The following is a 27,373-nucleotide window of genomic DNA, read 5'->3' as shown; positions in this document are numbered from 1 at the left end:
TCCGATCCAAGAGCTCATCACGTGCCTATCGCAACTTGCTAGACGAGGAAAAAAATTACGCCACCGAGTGACACTGCGAGCTATCGCTTTCCTCCGCTGAAGATCCCCGGTACACTATTGATCAGCTGCTGTTACTTTACGTGAATTGAAAGGAGGAGTCTACTTCTGAAAAAGTCATCTCACGACAAAGTTGTCTCTTTCCTTACTCTTGTGATCAGAAAAGGATAAAAGAAAATCGTCAATATGAAGCTTACTTGTATCTTCTTAGTGCTCATTGGTAAGATTTATTATTAAGATTGGGAATTGTTCTTGACAATGAAATAATCGTGGAAAGGGAAACGAAAATCGAAATCGGCTCAGGCAACTAAGTTTACAATTTGCAGCCGTGCACTGCACGGTGTAGCATGCAGTGACTCATTCAAATTGAACATCATGAATGGACACTTGGGGAAAACCAGGCCATAGACATGGTTCGAACTTTCTTGTGGTAGAGAATGCCATGCTTCAAACTATTGAGTTACACTTAGATCTAGACCTCTAGTTATGTAAAAACATGGTTATCTACAACTTACAAGAATAAATGAGAAGCAATAGGATCTACAATTTATCTTCATCTTCTCAATCTCATCTTTATTGCAACAACGTGTTTTTTGCACATGATTTACTGGGGCGCTGGTCAGAGAATGAGGATCGTCTGCATAAGCGAAGATATCCTCGTAAACGCGGACAAATTGCTTCCTGAAAAATGAGGATCGTCAGTATTTTCACAGAGATTTTTTTTTATTGGCGCTCTACAGGTCTTTTTGGTTTCCGAACCGCGCGCTAGCGATGCGAAAATAATAAAATACCCCCTGTTCACCGTCTACTTTTATGGGTTGTCTGTCTTCCCGATCTTATCGCCCATAACGTGAAAGTCTCCGTCCGAGGACCTCTGCCAAAATAGATCTTGATCAATGTTCACCATGGCCAGAAACACAAGATACAATCCAGGGGCAGTGTGCAAGAAAGGTCGAATCGTGTTGCCAATTTGATGCTGACTTAACGACAATAGCAGTTAGTGTAAAAAAAAGGATGCATTTAAAGAGTCACTAAATTCAGCAAACTCAGCGAGCACTTACCATGTATTTAAACTCATCGCTATTGTTAAGTCAGCATCAAATTGACAATGTAGAGTAGATGCTGCGGTTTGCAGTCACCGGTTTGAGGCAGGTCCATCGTTTGCACTGCAAAATCACTTCATGCGCATTATATCATACATGTGTACACACAGGGTACATACCAATATCACAGACAAACAGCGGATCTTAGCAATGAAAACGCATTCATTAATATCACATTTTAGCAATGCAATTGGCAGTCCTAAAACAAAATGTTGAAAATGCGCATTTCTTAAGCGAAGCGTTAGGCAACGTGGTTTAACATTTTGTAAAAGCTGTATTTCAAGAAATTTTTAGATTCAGATCATGATTTTTTTATGTGTTGCAAGTTCAAAAATGTGAGATTGCATGTTGCTGTCATTAATATTAAGATTTAAGAAAAGATAAGATAAGATAAGATATTTAGTTGTCTTTCTTTCAAATGTCACAAAGAGTATCACATTAGATCATTACACATTTACAATATTTGATATTCAATATGTCGGACAGCGACACTCCAGCGATAGCTCTATCGCTGCTGCCGTTTGTAGATGCATCGCATGCAGGGAGCTTGTGGGGCCGACTTGGGCTCAAGCTCCTGGTTTGTGATTTTTTGATAGAGTTAATTGAATTTGTACATGGGGCCACAGACCGATTCAGCTACATGTACAAAACTGGAATGCTGCAAACCGGTTCAAAAACAGGGAAAATGAAAATTGATATTACCGTGGCAACTCTTTCTTTTTTTAAAGGATTTTTCTTTTTGTTCAAACAGTAACTATATGGACTCCAATTAATTGAGTAGAAAGTGAAAATAATTCTGGAATAAGAGTTATGAAATTGGGTTTTGTCGTAATTGTCCGCAAACCAAATTAAGTCACTCTACATTGTGTGTACCAAAGTCACTCTACATTGTGTGTACCTGTCCAGGCAAGTTCTTGATATTCTTCCTGAAGAACAGGATTTCCTGTATTATACTCCTATCATCTTATGTACAACATGTTCATCCTTTTTCATGTGAATGGTCAAACGCAGTAAAGTGTGATTATACTGATTAATATACTACTTCATAGACTATCACACTTATTTTTTCTTTGTTGAAATCGAGAAGCTTGCAATAGATTCCAGTACCATCCACTTAACCCAAACAACGAAAGACACTTGCATGTTGATAATTAGATGTAGATCAGATAATGATTCTTATTGCAATGCTAAGAGATAAGAATAAATGTGTAACTTCCTCATTCATTTTCTCTCCAAGTACTGAACTTACAAAGTGTGTGTACATGTATAAAAAAGATGTAGGCTGGACTTGTATTTTTTAGCTTGTACAGTTGAGTGAATTTATACTCCTTGAAAATTTGATATTTTAGGGTTTTTCATAACTCAGAATTAATCTCAGTTCTAAGTAGCCTTAAGATTTGAATCTGAAAATATATTTAAAAAATACAGCTTTCTGTTTTAGTGTTAAGACTTCTCTATTAATTTCTCTACACACAAAGAATAGTTCCCAAACTAAACTAGTGAATAAAACCCAGCCTGATAGAACCTTTGTATATGTTTTTCTATGTGAAGATAGCAATAGAACCTGCATCCATGTACTTAGTCTAACCCACATTTGCTTATAATATAAAACATGGTGACCTTGCTTGGTTGATACAGTGAGCAATGTACTATACATGTAGGCATATAATGTGCATTGAAAATATCTCTACTTGTGAAACCTACAGCCTTTTCACACACAGCTAAAATTCATCGTATCTAGAGATGATTAGAATCACTCAACAGTTTTAAACATGTTTATAGACAAAATTTCCCAGTGTGAACATCGTTTATACGATGTTGGGATAGATACGAAGTTGCGATCCATACGCCCCTAAAAGCAGGCTGCAGATACGAAGTTCGTATCTAGAGAGCTTGACATTTTGTGTGTGAAAGGAAATTCGTGTTTAAACGTGTTTAAACTGGATGGAGCGTGCGCTTTGATTGACATGACATGACCTTCAATGCGCAATGGCACTACTGCGCATTTTACGAGCAGTAGTTAATCACGAAACTATTAACGATCGCAACGAAATTTCTGTGTGTGAAAGGCTCGTGATTAGTTTAAACACGTTCGAAAGACGTTTATACTAGTCATGTTTATAGAATTTTAGCTGTGTGTGAAAAGGCTGATAGTGCTTGTGCTGACACTCGGAGATCAATTTCGTTAAGAGCGGAACTCATTGAACTGTAACGTAATACAATGAAGTATGCCATGAGTATATTAGACAAGTGTTTGATAGCGTATTTCAGTCATCAAATACTATGTGTTTAGTATTAGTATGTATACAGTCCATCATCGTATGCATACATAGAGATATGTTTGTACTAGACAAGCCTTCATGCATACTATATTTGTTATACATGTATGTCATGTAGGAATACGGGTCTGGCAAAATTAGTTTAGTTCATGAATGATGTAAGAAATCCCCATCACTCTATACATGTATGGTACAGTCAAACCTTCTCCAGTGACCACCTTTCTGCTAAGACCACTTTTTGTGTTTCCCTTGGGTGGTCGCTATATGAATATGACTCTATACTTATGTACATAGACAGTGAGATACCAGTCTATTGTAGGTGCAATTGTGCATGCTTATATTTTGTAATGGAAACGGGAAGTAACAAGAAAATAAATATTAGATATTTGAATTGAATGTCAGCTGAGGAGGGGGAAGAGGGGGAAGTTCAACAGATTGATGTATAATTTCATGTACATGTAGGCCTCAAGCAAAATGTTGGCCTACATTTTTACATGCATGTCTTAATTAAAACATGTCTTCCTGCTACAGTGTACATGTACATGTACGTTATAGAATAAACTGATTTAGAAGGTAGAAGCACAGTATTCAATTTGTTTATTATTATCTATGATTGACAGGTGACCTTGCCTCCTGTTGCATGCATGTCTTGGTGGTTTCTTGTTTGGGGCGATATTCCTGCGCCCCTCATCTTTGAAATATCATGTACTTTTACTTGTAGGCCTAATGAAGTTCAAATTGATGAACTTGTCAAAGTGCCTTTAAAGCCCCACTGCACTAGTTTGGCCAGGAGGGATTGGACCTCCCTGCATGGTCACTGACATGTTGTTTTCTCATCAAATCGGCTCTCAATTAATATAAGACACAAGGGAGATCATGGGGGACCAATGGTCACCGATTGGGCATTGTTTACTTTATAGAGGGCGCAACTAGCTATACATGTAAGTAGTGCAGTGGGGCTTTAAGCCAAGTGCTAATATTAATTTGTAGCTTTTTATGAATTTGTTATGAAGCAGTAACTTATCGAGGGAGGTGGGGAAGGGGGGGGGGGGGAGGGCTAGGTGACAGATGTTCATGTACATAAATAAGTTTGTTGTTCATACAGTATATGGGGTTGTTCATACAGTATATGGGGTTGTCAGAGGTGTACTGGGGAATGAGACATTTTAAAAGGGGTAATGTGGGTGATGGATTAACTGATTTGGGAAGACCGGGGAAGTAAGGATTAAGATATATTGAAGACAAAAGAGAAAGATTTGGGGATAAAGAGAAGTAAGACAGCATAAACTACTCCCTAAAGGTTTTAACACTTTGGTTCGGGTGCGGGAAGGAGCCAATTGCTCGATCGGGAGCGGTTCGTGTCTTTGTTTCAGCGTCCATTGCGAAATTTCTGGTCACCATTGGGCAGCTATCAGGCAGTTATTAAACAAGAACGCATGCACAGATTTTGGGAAGCACCCAAACTACGGGAAGCTCCGCTCTTGATCCGGAACCAAAAGGATTAAGGAGGGGTAGGATGAGAAAGAGTAATAAGAAGCTTGTGGAACAAAATCAGTATCATCCCAATTGTGAAGATCAGAAAACTATTTTTTCACTCAAAATGAATTTAATGAAACATAATTTTATGCATTTGTTATGCAGTATGATTAAGAGGAAATTGCATATTACACCCAATATAAATTTAGCAAAGGAAAATCGTTATCTTTATTTAAATCTGGACACTGCTCTTTTCATTAAAGATAACATTATGCTTTTTAGACTTTTTCCTGATTTAATCTCAATCTCTTGCATCCTGCTAACACTGATTTTGTTTAGTGGGGGGGGGGGATTTGTTTGTTTATTTCTATTTTTTAAACAAAATCAACTGATTTATCTGAGCTGAGGCAGAGAAAGAGAGTGCCTCTATATATGTAGGTTTGGATAGCACAGGCTTGGGCAGCAATTGCCCTGTAGTCAATTTTCTATACAATCAATTCTTACTTTCAACCCTGGATGCTCCAGTGTATCTAATCCTAATCCTAATCCTAACCCAATATCCAGGATTCCAGGGCTCCACACTCTACACTCAACTTCTATTTTTTGTGTACAGGGAGTCATTGATTGTAATTTTTAGAGTATGTACACATCCCCCCCCCCCCCTCCCTATCCAGTTCAATTTTGTAAATTGAGGGGTTCGGGGACTGTTTCATAAAACAAATTCTGAATTTCTATGACAAATCTGCTCTGTCATGTCACAATGTCAGTAGCTCACAACAGTTATTTCCACTTGTCTATGAAAATAAGTTTTAATGAAACGGGGCCCAGATTTAGATGTAAATGTACATGTAGGTTGCCCATGTACATGTACACTGTACTCTAGACACCAGATAGTGTTAAGCCCTGCCTAACGCCCAAACCCCAATCCTTGTAAATAAACCCCCATCACAACCCTAACCTCTCTTTGACAAAATAAAGCTCGTGGCAAATGCTGCTGTCAGATCACAAGCCTGTTCTGTACAGTGCCTGTACAATGTGCTCATTTTAATTTGTTGTGCTACTGAGCTGTCAGTTTCGGAGGTACAAGCTTTCCCTCGACCGACAAGGATGGTATTAATTTAAGCCTCGCCGATTGGCCTGTGACTGGCATGGGGAATCGGGGGATATAGATGTACCAATATATCTTTACTTTGTGAGTCAGGAGAGGACCATGGTTTCCCCCATTGATGTATTGCCATGTTGCTAAGGTGAGGGCTTGTTCATAAAGCCGTGATAGACCATGGTTGACTGTTGGGGGGGGGGGGGGGGGGAGGTAGGGGGGGGGGGTAAGCATACCATGCTTCATGCTTTTAGGACACAGATGAGTATGTGTAGAATCATTGCTGCGCACAAGCCTTTTTTTTAAAGAATCTTTTTATCCCCACCCCTACCATTGGTTCACTACACAAAAAATGCACCAGTTAACTACAGCATATATATATGTGAATGGGCCCTAAGGAGTTTTGAGTGTGGGTACCTTTACAGGTGGCAAGTTATTATGTGAACGCCGAGCAGCACATGGGTGCAGATGATAATTAACGAGTTCCATAATTAATTAACCAAATGGTAATATAAAGCCAATGGGTCAAGGAAGAGTTGGGTAACAGCATTGTACAGTGCTCTGTAAAGACACTTGTAGATTAATTAGTTTGCTAATTTGAATTTTAGTGTATTTGCTCCTTTAGTAAGTAGCCGGTCTGATATTAAACCTCCTTTCCAAACATTAAAAAAAGACCATCTGTAGTCCAATGAACGTAGGACTTGACGTGTATGTAAGGCTACATTGTTATGTTGTACAGTGTATGTCAATGGCAGATTGGGGGTGGGGGGGGGGTGCAAATTCAGTCCTTTCCTCTTTAAAAAAAACCCAATTGGCATACCTGAAGTATACAACACAAGAAACAAGCCCCCCCCCCCCCTCCTCCCCCATTTTTATTGACATGATGGTTTTTCTTTTCTTTTTACTTTATCAGAAAATATTCAGAACATTGTAGCCCCCCTCTTTTATGAGATTCTGGATCCACCCCTTTCGATAGTCCATAAGTGTGGGGTTAATGTAAGGTTCTCCATGTATGCAAGCAGTGGACCATGAATGCAGGGCTATATGTAGACCGTTATGCCATACATTGTTTGCGTTTTTGATGAGTCCAAAGTACCTTTCACGCTGCATGAAATGCTCATTTAAACAAAATTGGCCATTTTTTTCCGAAATGCTGCACGTGCATGATAATGACAGGTCACAGGATGACATGTGATTGCAATATCATAATGACTATGTACATGTAATTAGGAAATGACAATAATTTGTAGGTAAATAGCAATTATTTTTTGTCATGCTATTTTTGAAACATTTATGCCATTGTGCAATGTTGTGACAGTGCTTGTCCGGGGAGGCATTTTCAGAGTAATTGTGTTTGAAAGACAAATTGGCATATCATGGTCACTTGCTCATTGCAGCCTCCCTGCCTTGAAATGTGTTGTTTCATTGCACTGAAGCGACTGAGCTTTATTATTTGTGAACTGAAGATTATGGTTCTTAATGCGACCCATTTAATATATATGGGCCTACATATTCTTACTTGGGACCCCAAGTTTTGTTTCATTTAACAAGGGCTCATACAGCTGTACATGAATGATGAATACGGACCCACTATGAACAATTTTGGTATGTAGCGGCACAAGTGCCCTGCCTGTTGTGCTGCAATACAGATACATTTTGTTACATATACATGTACGTGTCTGCACAAGAGGTTTTACGGTTTGAAAAATGCTTCAAGATATAGAGACCATAATCTGCAGGGAATTTTACATCCTCAAACTTGATATGTAATTTAAGCCGATAGATCAATATTTCAAATGAAATTATGTACTCTCCTATGGAAGAAAATTGCTACACACGTGCTATTTTGAATAGCAGTCATATAAAAACTGCATAGCAAATTGCTATGCGATACCAGGAAAATTAATCCCTGATCTGAGAACCCGAGAGTTTTCCGGAACCCCAATAGCAAGAGATTTATGCTTTGCTCACGTTAATTCATACTTCATAGTTTCATACCCCTTCCAAGTTACAAATTTATATGATCAAATTTCTGTTGATGGACCACCTCGGTATTGTACATCTACATTGTAGATGTAGATCTTAGTATTTTACAATGTACATGTGTACATGCAGTGTAGTACAGTACCATTCCCCTTTAATATCACATGCTGCTTACTAAACCAGCCCCACTTAAAGATGAAGTTGAGATCTGGTCATGCAATTGCATTGTGAAAGAAACGGTGTGGAATCGACCAGAAAAGGTTGATCATCTAGCATATAAGAATTTGTGTGTATTGCAAGGTTCTGGAATCATCAAAATGATATGAAATTTGGCCAAGTCTTGGTAAAGTTACAAGCACTGTACACCGAATGATGTATATGGGACTACACGAGCACATGGCGAAAAAAACCTACCCCCCAATTTTTACGATGTTTCATGTCGTATTTAGAATATGAAGGCATTTGAAGAGCCATGCTTTTCAGGGAACATGTTTAATCTGATGTTCTTCCACCCTTGCATAATAACAATGATAACGCTCACAAATTATTTTTTACCTATTCCCAGAACTCAACCTTCTCTTTAATGTCACATGCTGCTTACCGTACTAAACTACCCCCACTTAAGTACACAACTGTATTGTTTGTCTGGTGGTTTTGGTCTAGATAGATCTACATGTACGTCATAATCATTGTCATGTGATTTCCACGCTGCACGCTTCAATGATGCAAACACTCTATTAAATGCAATTACGCTGTTTTATTTACGTCCTGTTGATGACTTCCTTCTCACCCTGCTTTCCTTTGTTTCTTTTTTCCAACCACTACCATACTTCATCATGTCTTTTGCTCTCATGAATTGTCTTTCGCTTTACGAAGATCCCGTCTCTTAAAGCCCCACTGCACTACTCGTAGCTACGTGTGCCCTCTATAATATAGCAAACAATGCCTTAGCGGTGACCGTTGGCCCCCCATGGTCCCCTTTTTCTTATGTTGATTGAGAGCTGAGTTGATGAGATAACTACCTGTCGATGACCATGCAGGAAGGTCTAAACTCTAATCCCTCCTGGTAAAGCTAGTGATGTTCTTTAATAATAATAAAACCTCTAAGGATTGGTTTCCATAGGTGCATGTCTGCATATTAACAGGATGTACAGTGCAAGGCTTGATCACATACATGTAGGATACGGTAAACTGGGGTGTTTTTTGCGTGTTTTTTTCTTCTTCAAGCGTACTTAGATTTGCACCTCATGTTTCTGTTTCTTGCAACTCACAGATAAGTGAACATGCATGAATGTAGGACTTTTTTTGTGTGTGTGCACATACTTCTTTCATCCTCATTCATTTAGTACACAGAATAAAAACACTTCGGTTTACCATGGCATACGTGTATGGGCTCTAGCCTCTATTTCCTTAATCAAGCGAAATTCAGCCAGCTTTAATTGCAAACTACTCAAGAAAAAGCAGAAAAGCATACTGGCAGAAGTTTGAATGTATTGGCACAAAAAATGAGAACGTTATGCATTTTTAAAAGTTGCAATCACTAAAGATATGTGCTCTTCAAATTGGCTGAATAGAGATTGTCTGTGTGATGTAGTGGCTGAAAACTTTGCCATTTGTTCCAACACACAAAATGACTAAAATACATGTACAGTAATTAGATTTTAATTTGTCAAAAATGAATGACTCGGGATGGTCCTTTCTTTTTAGAGGGCCTGTAATGATACACTCACCATAATATATTTTGTGTAGTGCCCCAAGGGTGAAGGCACTTGGGAGAAAAACAGAAATTGGTGATATTTTTGTACACTACAATCGGGATCGTTATCCTTCGCTCTGTCACAATCCACTGACTTTCGCCATTCGCTTTCGTCTTATTTTTCTGCGTCTATACAAACAAACTTATCGCAAGGGTAGGACTGCTCTTTAACTTTTTATCTCTTCCTTTTCGTCCTCTTAGTTCTAGTCCATTACAAATTATTATTTCCTGGTATGCAAATACAGTATATGAGCCACATACAGTTACTTTTAGCTAATGTGTTTACATGCAGGCCACTGTCACACACTATAAACTGTCATTAATTTCAAATGTACTTTCATTATAATAACTATTCAGGGTTGTCCATGTGTTTTTTGAAGCAGATACAAAAACTATTTTGTTGAGAAAAAAAAGCATTTTTAATAAGAGTTATTATACATGTACCTGTGTAACACTTCGAGGAAAGGCTCATGAATTTTAATAAGCCCTTTTAACATTTGGTAATGTGTATATTAGGAACTTGAATAGTAACTCTAAGTAGAAATTTTCTTCTTTTCTCTCTCTTTCTCTCTCTCATTCTTTTACATGTACATGTACAGTATGTATTACAACAGATCATTCAATTAACTTGAATTTCTATCTTTCCTTTTTGAGAAACTTGAGATATGCAAGGAATTAAGTTTCATTTTAAAACTCTCTTCCCTTCACCACGCAGAAGCTGCTACTGTGGCCCTGGTTGACTAGGGCATGAAAACTTGACTTTGTAGTCCTATTTACCCTAGATAGAGAAATTCTGATCCCTACATGTATGGTGTAACCGTGTAAATCATTAAATTGTTTATTTTAACGTACTTTATTGCTCCGTGGTCCTTTCATGAACGATGCAAGTACCTGTAAATACATCCGTCTCACTCTCTGTTTCGTTTTGCACAGAGTTTCATTTTCATTGTACAATGATTTTCTTTTGAATTCATACTTGCATGTACAAGTGGATTAAGCTATTATGACACTCATTAAGCCCTCTGACCTAAAGTAGTGACTCAAATTACTAGTGCTGTAACATCACGGATATCTCCAATTCCGTTTAACCGCCTGTCAAAACCGGACGGTTTTCGGTTAAACGATTTATTAAAAAAAAAAAAAAAAAAAAAAAAAAAAAAAAAAAAAAAAAAAAAAAAAAAAAAAAAAAAAAAAAAAATCGTTTTTTTTTTTTTTTTTTTTCGCCGTGTGAAAAAGCAGGAAGGTGATTTAACTGAAGGCGCCGATTTGGGCTTGTGAACTAGTCACAAATAATAGTAACAATGTCGTTTTAGAATAATGTGTAAGATCATTAAAGTAAATTAAAAACAGTAGAGGACCTAGGATAAAACCTTGTGGTACACCATGTGTTAAACTTGGATGAATATATATTGAGATCTATTACAAAGATTACTTTCAAACCAAGATGACAGACAAATTGGAGTGTTGTTCTAGTTTCCAAGTGGTAAGTCATCACACCGATTACTGAGCTGGGAGACATTGCCAGGTGAAGGGGCATAAATCGAAACTTAAAAAAAAAAAAAAAAAAAAAAAAAAAAAAAAAATATTAAAAAAAAAAAAAAAAATTATAAAAAACAAAAAAACAAAACAAAAAAAAACGGGATAACGAAACCGTCCAATTGAAAACGGAATCCGCCATGGGCGGTCGGATACCGGACGGTTAAACGTTTGACTACAGCACTACAAATTACCGTTAATAAGTAATAAACTACATTTATTCGTAGTCAGGGGCAGATCCAGGATTTTGCAAAGGGGCAAAATATTCTTGCAATTTGCTTACCAGCAAAAAGACAGAAAAGGATTATAAAGTATATGTAAGTTAGAAAATTAAGTAAAAAGTTCATCGCCTCAAAAGGGGGCAAAACATATTTGGATTTGTGTACTGCAGGTAGTCCACTTGGGTTTCAAATTGTGGGGAGGGGGCACGGGCAGGAGCCGATTGTACCCCCCCCCCCCATAAAATCTGCCAGTGTTTCTAGTTTCCTACATATACATGACCGCCCATTTGCCAATGATTAAAGGTAAAGGCCAGTATTGGAAATGCCCCAATTTCAAAAAATGAAATGGAAGCTCTTATTACCAATCATGTGAAAGAATATGTTTTGAATATTACATGATGATACAAATTTTGACGGGAAACCGCCTATCTCTTGCCTGTTGAGAGATATGAAATGCATGTGTCGCGCACGTGTGTGTAGTCCCATATATACATCTTTCTGTGTACAGTGCTTCTAACTTTATGAAGACTTGGCCAAATTTCTTATCAGTTTGATGATTCCAGAACCTTGCAGTACATCTATGCTAGATGATCAACCTTTTCTGATCGATTTTCACAACGTTTCTTTCACAATGCAATCGCATGACCATAACTGGTCTTTAGCTTTCATAAGATTTTCAATTAGTTTTCATCCTCAAAGAAGCAACAAATTTCCAAAAGTCAGAAAGATTCAAATTAAAGTTGATTTAATTTGTTATTGAAAATTGTTAGTACTTTGCTTTCTCTTCTCTTGAATTACTTAAAGGGGGTGTAGCATGGCAAATACTTGTTAATGCCACCTACGACTTCTTTTGGACAACTGCATGTAAACGAATGGATTTGATTAACGGCCATCGCGCGCTAGTGTTCACGAAACAGATCAAAGTTCTCCTCACGCTTCGGTTTTGTGTATGTTGCACGCACATGAATACTGCGGTCGCGTCGTCTATAGTCGTATTATACACGATTGGCCCCGAGACAGGCCACCCCCTTTAATTGATGTACATGTATGCCTGCAATTATACTACGTTTCTTACGATTGCGATAGACGAGGGTTCTGTGCGAGCCCTACAAGCAGGGTTTTATGCTATCCTTTATTTTCTTCAATTCATACTCCATATTCAACCGTTTACCGATATAAAGCCAGATTAAGCTTTTCAGGTTGATTTGTATACATTCTACCTATACACAAATTATGTTTTCAGGTGAATGGTACGCTTTAAATCTGCAGGGGGAGTATTCTGCATTCAAATCCAAATGCAAATAAACAGAATATCTGGGATGTGTGCCTTGTGAAGCCATATGACAAGGCTGCTGTAATTTGTAAATGAAGCTTGCAATAACCTTTGGTTTCGCATGTAAATAATGGTATCTTTCAGTTTCTGTTTATTAGTTATGTTCACACGACATACTGTAACTTTAACTTTATGTCGTGGAGGGTGTTTCACAGAAACTAACATCAACTTAAAGATAAACTTGAGTTCTGGTAAAAAAAGAAAATGATTTCTCACAGAATCTAACGAAACTTACACTGAATGTTCAAGATTACAAATAAATGTCATGTGCCAAACAATTTTGGAAGAAAATGTATACTGGCTGAGTAATGAGCATAAAAAGATAAGGAAATCAGGGTAGTACCAGCCCCGACACCATGTGTGTTGTCCCATATACAGCTTTCTGTGTAAGTGATTGTTACTTTACCAAGACTCTGCCAAATTTATGATGATGTTGATGACTCCAGAACCTTGCATTACACACCATTACTTACATGCTATATGATAAACTTTTCTGATCCATTCCACACTTTTTGTTTCACAATGCAATCGCAATACCAGTTTATCTTTAAGTTGGACTTGAACTATGGCAAGCCATACTGGTTTTTCTAACCATTAGTCTCTCAATTAAATGATCTTTACATAATATTTGTGTAAATCTGTAGATTTGTGACCATGATTTGTACGTCCCTTGAGAAACCAATGCCACGAATGATAAGAGGAACTAGTGGCATGAACGGCCTGCCATAGTTAAGTCGACTTTAGTTGACTTAAATCAACTTAAATTGATTTTAGTCTCTGTGAAACACTTCCCTGGTTGCTAACTTTAAAGTTATCTTGAAGTTGCGGACCGTGTGGATGCGCCTGTGGTTTCCAAACTTTTATAGTTTACTCAAAGTTGTAAACTTTGAGTGATATTATGTTTAGGGTGCTAACCCCAAGCAGGGGTCCTCAAAGATATGAACCATATAGACGCTATTAAACTTCAAGGTTAAGACAGCCTTTAGTCGTAATGACTGCTTGCCCGGCTTTAGAAATACTTTGAATACGTTGAGTCGGTCTCGTATGAGCCCTCACCGTTAAAGTATCATGATGAAAAGCTTCAAGATTTCGCAAACTCTAAGTTTAAAACCATGGTGGTCCTGTATGAACATACATAGTTGGTTGTCTATGTTTGTATCGATCTAATTTAGTGGAGGGCATTAGAGATTAAAAGAGATTTCAAACCACACACGTTATGCCTTTGAAATCAGTGAGCATTGTCAATCACACTGAAGGCTAGTTCTCAGGTCTTCATGAGGAAATTAACTAACGTACAATTTTGTAGCCTTTAGTAAGAGTTAGCTACATTAACAACATTTAAGAGAAAGGATTTTTTAATAGAATGCAGCCCCTCCCCCCCCTTTTGTTATAAATGCAATTGTGGAATTAGACTAGGTGGAGGGGGGGGGGGGGGGGTTGGAATCGCTAGGTGGTGTTTATATTGAGAGGCCAGGCTATGTACATGTATATAGTCCAGATGATAGCCATAAAACTAGATATCTTTCAGTTGGCTATGTACTGTTCAAATAATTGAGGGTTGAATACATATACATGACAAAATTTGTACTTATCGGTAAGCAATTTTTTCTGAAGGCCTAATCAAAGCCTGATGAGCTTTGTTTGATATTACTTTGGGCTGGTACTGTACTGTGAGCTATACAAATAGTGATCGCAATTGAAGCGCAATGCAGCCCGCGAGCCAGTGAATCATCGATAGGCATCTCTTGAAAGGTACCTTGTATTGAGGTTACCTTCACTTCAGGGTTCAATATATTTGGGGGTTCTGTTAAATTAAATCAAATGTTGTGACAATATCAGAAATCATAAGCTCTGATGCCTCTGAAACACAGTTCGTTTAATTTGGGCATGCATTTGCGTTTATCCATGATCGCGCTGAAGATCCATACGTACATGTGCGTGCACCGGTACAAAGCGATTTGCTTGTACAGTGTACAGTATTGTACTGGCATTCGATTATAACCCAAAACGTCTGCGGTATTTAACTTTCAAGAATCTGGACTCCTCACGAAATTCACAAAAGTGTCTTGCTAGCAAAATATTATCTGGTTTTAAAGAATTGCATTCCTGCTGATGTACTCACTGTTGGAGGATAAAATCTTAAAAGAATATTGACCACTGTCATGTACACTACTGTACCTGCATTTATTATCTATTTGATGAAGGGATCACTTGGTACAAGGCCAATACAATCAGGACATATCTATTGATACCAAAGTCCAGAGTGGCAGTGCTGCTGGGCAATTTAAAGGAGATTACCTGGGGGGTGTTTCATAAAGCTGTTTGTAAGTTACGCATGACTTTACGAATGACTTATTCTTAAATATGAAAAGCCAAATGGGATGCTCAATCATTATTGACTGCATCACCTAAAGTTGAAATGTGCAGATGTAGATTAACATTCTTATTATAAATTTATAACAAACATATTAAAGCCCAACTGTCCTACTTGAAGCTACTTGCTCCCTCTATATAGAAAACTTCCCCAATTGGTGCCCGTTGGTCCCCCATGATCCTCTATTTCTTATGTTATTTGAGAGCTGAGTTGATGAGATAGCCACCTGTCAGTCACCTCGCTGTGTGGTCTTATCCCTCCTAGCCACACTAGTGTTGATAAGCTTTAATGCAAAGTATATTTTTTGCCATAATTTAAGTGAGGTTATTGGAAATATAGTCACAATTTGTTAAAACATCAGGACAAACTTTGGGCATCCTATCTGGCACTTCATATACAAGTCGTTCGTAAAGTCATACGTAACTTTACAAACAGCTTTATGAAACACCCCCCTGGACCCCATTTCACAAAAATTGTCATCAGTGACAAATGACAGTTTTTTGTTATAAGCTAGTGAAATCCTTGCTTCTGATTGGTTATTAGCAGACTTGTCACTGATTTTGGTCATTTCTCATTGAAAAAAGCCTTTGTGAATCAGGTCCCAGGAGCCTTTTACTAACGAACTGTATTATCTTTTATTTGGGATGATCATGGCAATTGTCATAACAGACTCACATTGCACAGAATAGTAACTTATTGGATTGGTGCTTGTGCAGACATCATCTGTTATAACTTTATCCGAACACATTCAGCTTTGAGCAGACTATTGACCAATCACTTGCCCTAATTTTGATCTGTTATAACTGTTCATTTTATTTTTACTAAGTAACCAAAAATATAACATTGTTTTTCAGTGAGAATACCACCCCTGGCCATGCAATAAAAATAAGATTAAAAGGAAACTATCTACATGTAGAAACACTTTAGAAAGGTTGATTATAATTATAGCGCATGGGAGTTGGTGTATATGAATGAGACTAAGTTATATATATTATTATTATTATTATGGTATTAATTAGTTGTTTTGTTCTTTCTTTCTGTAGGAGTATCTTTGGCAATGGCCACAACCGCTGTACCGACCACAACCGCTGTACCGACCACAACCGCTGTACCGACCACAACCGCAGCACCGACAACCACTGCAGCACCGACAACCACCGCAGCACCGACAACCACCGCAGCACAGACAACCACCGCAGCACCGACCACAACTGCTGCACCAACCACTACAGCCGCTGCACCGACCACCACCGCTGCACCGACCACCACCATGGCACCGACAACAACGCCGATGCCGGTGGTAACAACCTGGAGCCTGAAGGACCCCAAGAATGCCACGTGTATCTTGGAACAGATGCAGGCCGACTTCTCCATCATGTACGAGATGGTCAACGCAGAGAACAAAACTGTCCAAGTAAGTTTCTGTCATACCTGGGGGATGTTTCACAAAGATCTGAAGTCAAACTTAACTCCAAGTTGGACTTAAAAATTATGGAGAACCATTTGTAGTCTAAAAATAAAATATATTCAAAAGTGAAAATTCAAGTATTACAGACTTTTTATAAATTCCACATCAAGAACATGAAATGTCCTTGATAATAGAAATAAATATGAATGATTTGAGTCAACATTTTATGCCTTTTAAAATAACTTTTACAAAATATTTTCATAGATGCTAACGGCTTTCCATAATTGTTAAGTCCAACTTAGGATCTTTGTGAAACGCCCCTCTGTCATCACAAACCCTTGGGGGTGTCCCTGGAGTGGTCCTACGACACAAGCTCCAGCGTCGATTGCTCTGTGGTCAATATCCTGTCGTAAATTTTAACGCTAACCCTGGCCTGAACACTACCCTAACCCCAACCCTAGCCTTGAGCCTAGCATAAAAGCCAATTGCATCGTTAATCCTTACCCTTTGATGGAAAAAGCCAGGACGGATTTGTGCCAAAGCATAAGTGAGAGTCCTAGCACTGCTGGACCATTGGCAATGGGGTTGTTGATTAGATTTGCTGACAGTTTAGTGCAAATGGGTATTCAGATTCTCAAATTTCTTGTCAGAAGTGTTCCTAAACTTTTCAAGTTAAAAAAAAAATGGCCAGCGGTTTAATAGTGCGGTTCAAATACAAGGCTCTAAAAGTTTCTCATTTGTTGATAATTTTATTAAATGTTTGAGGCCCCATCCCCCTCCAGAAAAATCACCTTACAGGTATCGTTATCCTGTTTAAAGTTATCCATCCTTTAATCTGCCCGTCCACATGCTCATACCTGTCTTTTAGCTCTGATTAAACAAGCTATACAGTGATTATTATTTTGAGTCGGAAGAGTTATATTTACCATGCTACATATGAGTGCCTTTGCTAATCTGTGCATCCCCAACTTTTTCTCTCTACATCCAGTCCACGATCCCCTTCATGCTACCCCAGGGAGCAATGGTCGATACCATGAACAGCGCTTGTGGCGACAACGAGACCATGCCAAAGCTTACTCTGATCTTTGACGAAGCTCTATACGGCAACATGTTTGAGCAGTTTTTCACCATGTCCGCCAACAACTCTGCCCTGGCCAACATCACTCTGGCTCTTAATCACACTGAAGTTTTGTTCCCCAACAGTACCCAAGCAGGTAAGAATATGCAGTGGCCAATTTGCTGAAGAAACTATAGAGATGGGGCTGCGTGATGTTCCAATCCTCGGAACAATTGCAGCAGTGAATTATGAATTATATGAGTGTACGCTATTGATTGTATTAGCGGTAACCAATTATCAGTTGATCGATATCACGCTGTACAATTTCTCTTTCATCCTGTCAAAACATCAAATTCTATAGTTCTATGAAAATGAAAAGTTAATATATGATTTTCTATTTCTCTTTTTCTCTTGAATTCTATTCTCTATCACTCTCCAACTAACTCTTTCTCTTTATATCTGTGTCCTTCCTCATACATGCCAACTGTTCAGATTAAAGAGGAACATTCCTCTTTTTGGGAGAAGATAATTATCATTTTAATGCAGGTGTTCCTCTTCCTGTACAAATTTGTCTGTAGTATTGAATAGGAGAGTTAGGATTGTTCCTCTTTTTTTTTTAAATAGCATAATTTGTACAGATTTCTGATTTTCAAATGTTGGCATGTATGCTTCCTCCTTTTCCTCATCCCCTCTTTCCCATCCTCCCTCTTAGCCATTTTGATCTCTCCCCCTCCCCTTCCCCCTTCCCCCTCCCCCTCCCCCTCCCCCTCCCCTTCCCCCTCCCCCTCCCCCTCCCCTTCCCTCTCTCTCTCCCTCTCCCTTCTTCCCTCTCTCTCCCGTCCACCCTCCCTCTCTCTCACTGACTCACTCTGACACACTCTATTGCATTCTCCCTTATGTTTTTGCTCTTTAAATACAACACACAGAATCTAAGCATTTGGTTCGGCCAATTATGCAACACCTGACCTATGCCCTCTTGCATAGTAAAACTGCATCTTTCACATCATGCAATAGTTTTTATTATATCCCTTATCGTAAGATTGTTGCATTAGGTGTGTACACAACAAGAAAAAGAATGGTTTGACTGTAGAAAGACGTTTCCTGCCGACCAGATCGAAATAGTTCATTTTTATTGATGATGTCACGCATAGTACCCTTTTTCCCTAGGGAAAAAAGGTACTCTGCATGACGTCACAATACAAAAACGCATATTCTTGAACTATGCGTTTTCCCAGCGAGCGCGTACATGATTTCAAATGCCTTTGCGCGGTTAACCCACGCGGTGTCACGGCGCTAGCTCAAGCCATATGCAATTTACGCTGTGCGATAACTGCACTACACTAGCGCCAGCTAAACATTTTTACATCCTTCAATGTTTCATTTGAGCCGTGCAATTTTCTTTATTTCTTTTCGATCTGAATGTAGATGTGAATGCGAGTATAAGGTTCATGTTATTACAGAAGTGTACAAGGAATAATACAGATGGAAGGGATATAAAACAAATATAAAATGACTCATTCTCGGAACAAGCTAAAACTATTCGCACTCAGGAACATCATTAGTACTTTTCTCCTCGGGAGAATAGTACTAGTTGATGTTCCTTCGATGCGAATAGTTTCAGCTAGATCCTTGAGTGTCATTGTATATTTGTATACCATCACTCTCATAACCTTTGAATATTACTATACTACTCCTCTGACCAGGCAAATTGGTGATGTACTCCGCCACCCTTCCCATCAATACCTTCAAGGTCAAGGACGGTCAGTCTTACCTCTGCAACTCACTCCAGGATTTCAAGGTTGGCACCAACGCCAATGTGACCTTCTCAAAGGTCAAGATTCAAACCGCTGACATCGACAACGACAAATTCGGAAATGGTAAGAGGGGTTATTCTGAGAAAGGGTGGGGCATTGTTTAGAAATGTGGTAGCTTATACTTCAGGATATAAACTGTAAAGGCCTATTCAGACTTAAAGCAGTAAACAGTAAAAAAGAAATTTGCTGGGTAAAAGTAATTGAGATTTCTGTCTCTTTTTAACTCACAAATTATTGAGGGGCCATTAATGCATGCATTACTTTTGTCTCGCCTGCCTAGTTAGAGCGAGACAAAGGCCCTTTTCCAATTGCAGCAGCAGCAACACTTTGTCATTCCCCTATAGCCAGGCCCCTGTTAGGAATTCGCTGTATTCTTTGTGAGTGGTTAGAAGTTGAACCGTGTGCAGTGGTACACCTTCTCATACCGGACAGGCAAGAGAGTTACGGTGATAAAAATGAACCTTTTCCGGTTCCAAGCACATGTGACAATTAATGTACTGTGAAATCTGTTGTAGCAACCATACCGGCTTAGAAAGATTACCTGTCTATATAGACCACGTTCCCTGTTTCCCTTGCATGGTGTTTCTCAGTGATATGTGTAGTAATATAAAGAAACCTGTACAGATGATGTCTGCACAAACACCAATCCAATAAGTCTACACGTCTTTTAAAATCTCTTCCTTGTCTCCCTTGAGCTTTGTTTATATACAGATTTCAATTTTTTATTATTATTATTAATTATTATTTGTTCGGAAATTCACAAAAAATATAATAATTCAAAAATGTAACTTTGAGTAAACAAACATTAGGAAAATGTCAATAATGCACATTCTTCGTGGAGGTGCATCGGTTGGCTGCCGGGAGAGAGGAAAGCAAACTAAATCACTGTAACCGTAATGGTCCCTCTTTCCTCTTCTTTATAATGGATTAAAAAACAAACTATTAATTTTTTTCTTCTTCATGTTTCTTCCTTGTTCAATGTCATCGCAGTTTCCCAGTGCCCCCAGGACACGCCCTCCACATCTCCGGCACCCACTAGCAGCATCAAGCCAACGCCCACGCCCACGCCCACGCCCACGCCCACGCCACCACAGAGCTGGAACATCACCGACGCCAACAACAAGACCTGTATGCTCATTGTAATGTCCCTGGAGTTCAACATCAGCTACAAGACTTCCAAAGACAAGGTCAGATTTTCAAACTGTTTTCAAACCCTTTAAAGCCCATCTGTACTAGTTTACCAAAGGGATTAGACCACCCTGCAAGGTCACTGACGGGTGGTTATCTCATCTAATCAGCTTTCACTAAACATAAGAAAAAGAGGATCATGTGGGACCAATGGTCACCGATTAGGCATTGTTTGCTATATAGAGGGCGCAAGTAGCTATAAAGTAGTGCAGTGGGGCTTTAAGCGGGACTGCACTACTTGTAGCTACTTGCGCCCTCTATATAGCCAACAATGCCTAAACGGTACCCGTTAGACCTCCATGGTTCCCTTTTTCTCATGTTAATTGAGAGCTGGGCCCGTTGCATAAAACTTACCATTGATGGTAACTTTGCCATCAATGGCAACTACCATGGTAACGGCTCAACAGCCAATCAAAATCAAGATCGTAGTTATCATTGATGGCAAAGTTACCATCAATGGTAAGTTTTGTGCAACGGGCCCTGATTTGATGAGATAACCACCTGTCAGTGATCACACAGGGAGGTTTAATCCGTCCTGGCCACAATAGTGCAGATGGGCTTCAACTTGCAATTCATTGGTTGTTGTATCTCACCATTTTTTTGCGATTTCACAAGAATAGGCCAGTTTACTAACATTTTCAAATTTGTGCATACTTTTTAAACAAAGGTTCTTGACAGCCTGAAAGCTTGTCAGAGGTTTGCCTGACATAGCAGCTAATGTATGCAGATTGGGTTCCAAGTATTGTAGTTCTTTCATTAATAATAATATGTTAATGGAATAACTCGTCACTGGGTCTCCAGTTTGTTTGTTTGTTTGTTTGTTTAAAAAAAGGCTCATTGGAAGGATAGAAAACATTGACAAAGAGACAGACATGTAGTTTCACCGTTCTTGTGTTAACATAAAAGGACACCATGTCAATATAGATATCGGCAGAGAGTCTGTCGATGTCAACGATGATGGCACTAGTAGTTTAAAGATAAAGTTGAGTTCTGGTCATGCGATTGCATTGTGAAACAAAAGGTGTGGGATGGATCAGAAAAAGTCGATCATATAGTATTGGTGTGTACTGCAAGGCTCTGGAGTCATCAAAATCATAATAAATTTGGCCCAGTCTTGGTAAAGTAACAAGCACTGTACACGAAATATGGGACTACACAAATGGTGTCAGGGCCACCAACCTTGATTTCCTTATCTTTCTATGCTCATTACTCAGCCAGTACACATTTTCCACAAAAATTGTTTGGCCAATAGACATTTATTTGTAATCTTAAACATTCAGCGTAAGTATCATTTGATTCTGTGAGAATTCATTTTCTTTTTTTACCAGAACTCAAGTTTATCTTGCATCTTTAACTTGCATCTTTTATTCCTTATTAACAGGTCAATGTGACTACCGTGAAGATCCCCTCAGATGCCGATACCTCCCAGTCAGAGTGCAACAGCAACACCACCTCCAAGTTCGTCCTGACGTTCATGAAAGGCTGGAAGCTGGAGCTGGACTTCACCCTCAACGCCACCGCCAAAGAATATAACAATACCAATATGATGCTCACCTACTCGTACAGTGACTTATACGACCCTGCAAAGAATGGTGAGTGCTGCCATTTTATTGAAGATAGAGAGTTGGGGTTAGGGTTAGGGTTGTCATTGTGTTTCGGGTTATTTTTCAGGGTCAGGGTTAGAGTAAGGTATAGTGTTGAGTGTGCTCACCTACTTCTACAGTCAGTGACTCTGTAGATCCTGGAAAGAATTGTGAGTGCTGCCATTTCATTGAAGATGGAGAGTTGGGGTTAGGGTTGCCATTGTGTTTCGGGTTAGTTTTTAGGGTCAGGGTTAGGGTTAGGTATAGTGTTTAGCAAAGATCACCAACTACGACGACAGTCACTCTGTAGATCCTGCATAGAATGGTGAGTGCTTCAATATCATTGAAGATGGAGAGTTAGGGTTAGGGTTGCCATTGTGTTTCGGGTTAGTTTTTAGGGTCAGGGTTAGGGTTAGGTATAGTGTTTAGTGAAGATCACCAACTACGACGATAGTCACTCTGTAGATCCTGCATAGAATGGTGAGTGCTTCAATATCATTGAAGATGGAGAGTTAGGGTTAGGGTTGCCTTTGTGTTTCGGACTTTTGGGTTAGTTTTCAGGGTCACTCTGTCATTTTCTTTTCTGTGGTCCAGTTGAAAAGCCTCCGGACTGTAGCTGCAGTGATATAATAATAAATAACAATAGTGGCTACTTGGCAAGGCCTTAATCTGCATTAGCCAAAACTTGACTGGGGTGAGGTTAAGGGTTACCTGTTCAAGTTCAAGTTCAAGTTTTATTTCCACATGTGGTTCATAAAAAACAACAAGTATACATACATGTTCAGACGTATAAAAATACACAATTAACAAACAATAATATTAAGAGAAACAAAAAGCGAACAAAATCTAAGAACAACTAAATACATGTAGGCAAGGGTTAATTTCTAAAATGCCAGTTCTGTAATGGCAGCCTTGCTAAAGCCGGGGCAATCATAATGGAGCGGCACAAGCGACAATATGCTAGACATGAGCACATTGAAACCACTATCGTTATCATTATTATTCTCTTTGCCTTTCAGGTTCGGCTAACGCCTCAATAGGAAACACCGGGATCCACGCGCCGCAAGGAAAGTGCTACAGCTGCGAGGCCGGAGCCGAACTAAAGGCAAACAATGTCACCTTTATTCTCAAAGATGTCAAGATTCAGCCGTTTGCATCGAAGTCGAATAACACTTACGGTGCAGGTAAGTTGTCCATTGTTGGTACTTGCCAACATGTGCTTGATTTCACCTCATAAGAAGTTCAAAAGAATAACGAGTTCTGGGCGAGGTGAAAAATAATGTCCCTCGAAAGGATGGCTCTTCAAATGCCCTCATTTTTCGAAATATAAAAAGTAAAAGCCAAAGATTGCATACCCTACACACTTTCATGCCTCATTTTTGAGGAAATTGAGAGGATAAGAAGATATTCAAGTTTTAAAGTTGCAAGCGATCGTGCACAAAGTGGCAACTTGTGAGGGGTTTTTCACGCACCTCTTCTCCTTTCTCTGTACTAAGAATGTCCATTCTCTCAGAAGAAAATATGAAATCATACATGCACCCTAGATAGAATTATTCCATTTATGATTTTACAAAGCCCCATTACCATTGAAATTGTACTTCAGTAACATCCAAGAAAATAGGAATTTATGAAATTTTCAGGGCATCTTTTTTTCCTAGGATTAAAAAACAACAACTCCACCTTGATTTTAGGGTGAACATCCCCTTTAAACATCACTCTTATAAACTTCCATGTGTTTGTAATGAAAAAAATTCTGTTCAGAGCTACAATAATAGCCATCATTATTTTTTATTGTATCTTGCAGAGGCGCCTTGCGATGCTGATAACAAGATTAACAACATCGTTCCAATCGCGGTGGGTTGCGCCCTCGCTGGGCTGGTCATCATCGTCCTCATCGCCTACCTGATCGGACGTCAGAGGAGTTCGAAATCTGGTTACGAATCGGTCTAATATGGATCGAGACGGGGACCAAATTAATTCACAGTCAAGATTTCTTCATCTCGGCCATCAGCCGTGCGTGTAGCAGGGATTGTTCATACCTTTAAACCAGATTATCTTGTACCTCGTAGCGTGTTAGGTGTTGGCAATAGCTTACTCTATTAGGCGTTAGCCAGGTTCTGACCCGTTTTAAAAATCTAATGTGAAATGGTCAGTGGTGTAAGACATCGGGGCGTTCACACCAATCATTTAATCTCGTCGTGAGGATTACAATGTATCGGAAAGTGACTTAAACATTATCTATGTCAGCACCTCTTTGCTTGCCGGGTTGAAATAATCAAGTGTGAAAGGGTCAGTAGTTTGAGACATGGGAACATATTTCATGCTTATTGTTCATTCCCTTTATCCCACTCAAGCAGTTGAAGAATGATAATCTCACTGCATCTCTGGTCTTCTGTGTATCCTTGCTTTGTTCATATGATTGGGGAGTAGAATGACAGATAATAAGAATGTGAACACATCGGTTTGTTCCGATATGAAGAAATCTTGATGGGGTGGGGGAAGTAGTTAAGGGAAACAACGTCCCCTCCCTCGCGTGTCTCTCTTTCTGGAGTTGCCAGTAGTTTTCTCATAGTGTGAAAGTTTTGATATGAATCTCAGATATATTTTTCTTGCTTTATGTATAATTGTGCCCAGCCCCTCCTTTTGAAAAGAGTAGATCTCTGATAGACATCTCTAGTACTATCTTCTCACAGACTTAGATTATATTATTCATCTTTTTTTCCTTCTATTTCATGGTGTTCACGGGTCTCTGTCTTTTCTTCATGTTGATTTGAATTACAAATGACGGTTTACTGAAAAGATGGAATATGCGCTCAAGTGGTGCCTGAAATGGAGTTCAGATTCAATGCTCAAAATTCATAAAACCAGTCGTAACCAATTACATACATGATTAATTGATATTATAACATTGTTTGTGTTCACATTTTGTGTTTACGTTTTGTTAATGCCTTTGATATACCCTTGCCTGGCAACTCCAGAAAGATTTAAATCTTTTTTTTTTCAATTATAGAAAATTGGGTTGTATACAATTTAGATCGCACTGTTGTGTGTAATGTAATATTGGGGATGAGTTATAAGTGTGTATGTGGCAGAATCAATCTATTTTCGTATCAGTTCAGGGCGATGTATTATAAAGCCTTTTGATTGATTGTAAGGTTCATATTGAGCATAAGTCTATGGCTCATCGTGTATTGATCAAACTTAAGATCAATCATAACTCTTTATAATACGCGGCCCCGGTGTATGAATATTGGCTTATGAATGTTTATTACTTTGGTGTGTCGATATAGATATAATATACTCCTATATTTTTGCCATACTTCATTAACGGTACATGTAGCATACTCTGTCACTGTTTCTCATTCTCTTTAGTTTTTTGTTTATAGTAGAAACAAGGTACTTGAGGATTCTCCTCAGCATTCAGCCATTAATACCAATGTCAGTGGTGAAGAGCCTGCTCAGTTAGGACCTGTTCACACACTCATTGCAAAAACTGCTCCAGTTTATCATGCTGGGTCATTTTTAAGTGTGTGTGAATGGAGAACGGGGATGAATAAAATGTAGGGCCATTGTGACATCACAAAGCCAATCCCAAATTATGCGTAGTACACATTTTGCATTAAATGCTTGCCTGCATGCAGCTTATTCAGACCTGGGTATGAAAACCATGTACCTGCCAATCGAGGCCACCAACATAATTGGCTCAAGATTGCTTGGGAGCTGTCTTTGACTTCGGATAAAATAGTCGGCCACACACTTCAACTGAATACTGTTTTATTAAAGCCACAAGCCGAGTCAAATATGATTGTTTCTGCTGTAAGTATTGAATCGAATACAGGCCCTGGTCCCTACCTGAGCAGCTCTTTCCTGTACCTGGGATTAACTGTTCCAAGAACTAGGAAAAACCTCACGTTATTGGCTAAAGTGCTAGGAGACCATCACCATAATGTTAACTAAAATGTACCAATTTGCAATTTTATGTGAGAGACATTCTATGTTATAGTGTATCGTCAATGATGTAATGTTTATTATTTCAAAGAAATGGTATTACTAATTGTGTAGTTAATATAGTTATGTTTTTTCTGCATCGAGATATTGCAATGAATGTATTGAATCAAATTCAGTGCAGGATTGCAAATTCAATTATTGCCTTGATATTTGATAAAAGGGGAATTTGAAATTTGGGGTGTCTTTTTTTGTTCATAAGCAAGTGGTGAATTAGCAATAAAAGCAGCTGCAAGAAATACGATGATCAGACTTTTTGTGAATATGTTGTGTGGCAGGCAGAAGGGCGTTAGGCATATGTTAGGCACTTGCCAATTTTGCCAATTTTTGGATAATGTGCTTCAAAAGCTGTTACCACTCTATAAATGTTTAACCATCTTAGAACCTGATGTGAATTTCTCTCTTTATGGACTAATAACGAGTGAAAAGGGATGAGCACATTATTTTAAAGATGGAGGGCACTATAACCCTAATGACCTGCCTAATGTTTGCGTTTAGCAGACAGGCACAATATGCTAACGCCCTTCTGCCAGCCGCATGACGATTATGGGATCAAATGTACAGAATGCATGGAATAGGCACCCACCATTTGTCTTTGTATCAAAATAAACCTGTGTAGTTATGGACATAACATCATCCTTGTTTGGTACACATAAGAAGACCTTACTTTCAAGGGCTTTGTCGTGACTGCTCCGAGTGCTCGTTTTCATTGAGAAAATGTCTTTTGGAGTGTTCTTGCTAGCGATGACTTGTTGCGGTGAGAAAATGGAAAGGGAAAAAAATTGTTGAAATAATATTAATATGAAATTTTGTATGAAGTAATGTTAAAGTTGTACAAATTTGTTACATTTGTTGTTCCATTATGTGTCATGCCAGAGAATAGTTATAGGTATAGAAATGAAGGGAAGAGATTGGTTTATTTGTCATAAATTAAGAGATGAATGGTGCACTGCAGACATAGATAAAATGGTTTATTATTTTTTACTTTGGAAATATATGGTAGGTGGTGAGGATAACAACAACTCACTGCATTGATTTAATTAACCTATGCTGTATTTTTTTAAGTCTACAGTGCTTTTAGTCGGGTGACGGGTTCAACAG

General features: G+C 38.7%; 1 protein-coding gene across 1 annotated transcript; it reads left to right on the top strand.

The window, feature by feature from the left end:
- On the top strand, nt 1-27,234 carry LOC584467 (lysosome-associated membrane glycoprotein 1). The gene is made up of 8 exons (XM_784325.5): nt 1-277; nt 16,261-16,631; nt 17,614-17,839; nt 19,386-19,559; nt 20,487-20,683; nt 22,066-22,276; nt 23,287-23,451; nt 24,072-27,234. The coding sequence occupies exons 1-8, from the start codon at nt 244-246 to the stop codon at nt 24,215-24,217; spliced, it is 1,524 nt and encodes a 507-aa protein (XP_789418.3). The 5' UTR covers nt 1-243; the 3' UTR covers nt 24,218-27,234.
- Nucleotides 27,235-27,373: the final 139 nt, after the last annotated feature.

Source organism: Strongylocentrotus purpuratus, unplaced genomic scaffold (assembly GCF_000002235.5).
Source record: "Strongylocentrotus purpuratus isolate Spur 01 unplaced genomic scaffold, Spur_5.0 spur5_scaffold_12, whole genome shotgun sequence".
NCBI classification, from domain to species: Eukaryota; Metazoa; Echinodermata; class Echinoidea; order Camarodonta; family Strongylocentrotidae; genus Strongylocentrotus; species Strongylocentrotus purpuratus.
Note: the sequence above shows the minus strand (reverse complement) of the source record. Positions and strands in the feature narration are given on the sequence as shown.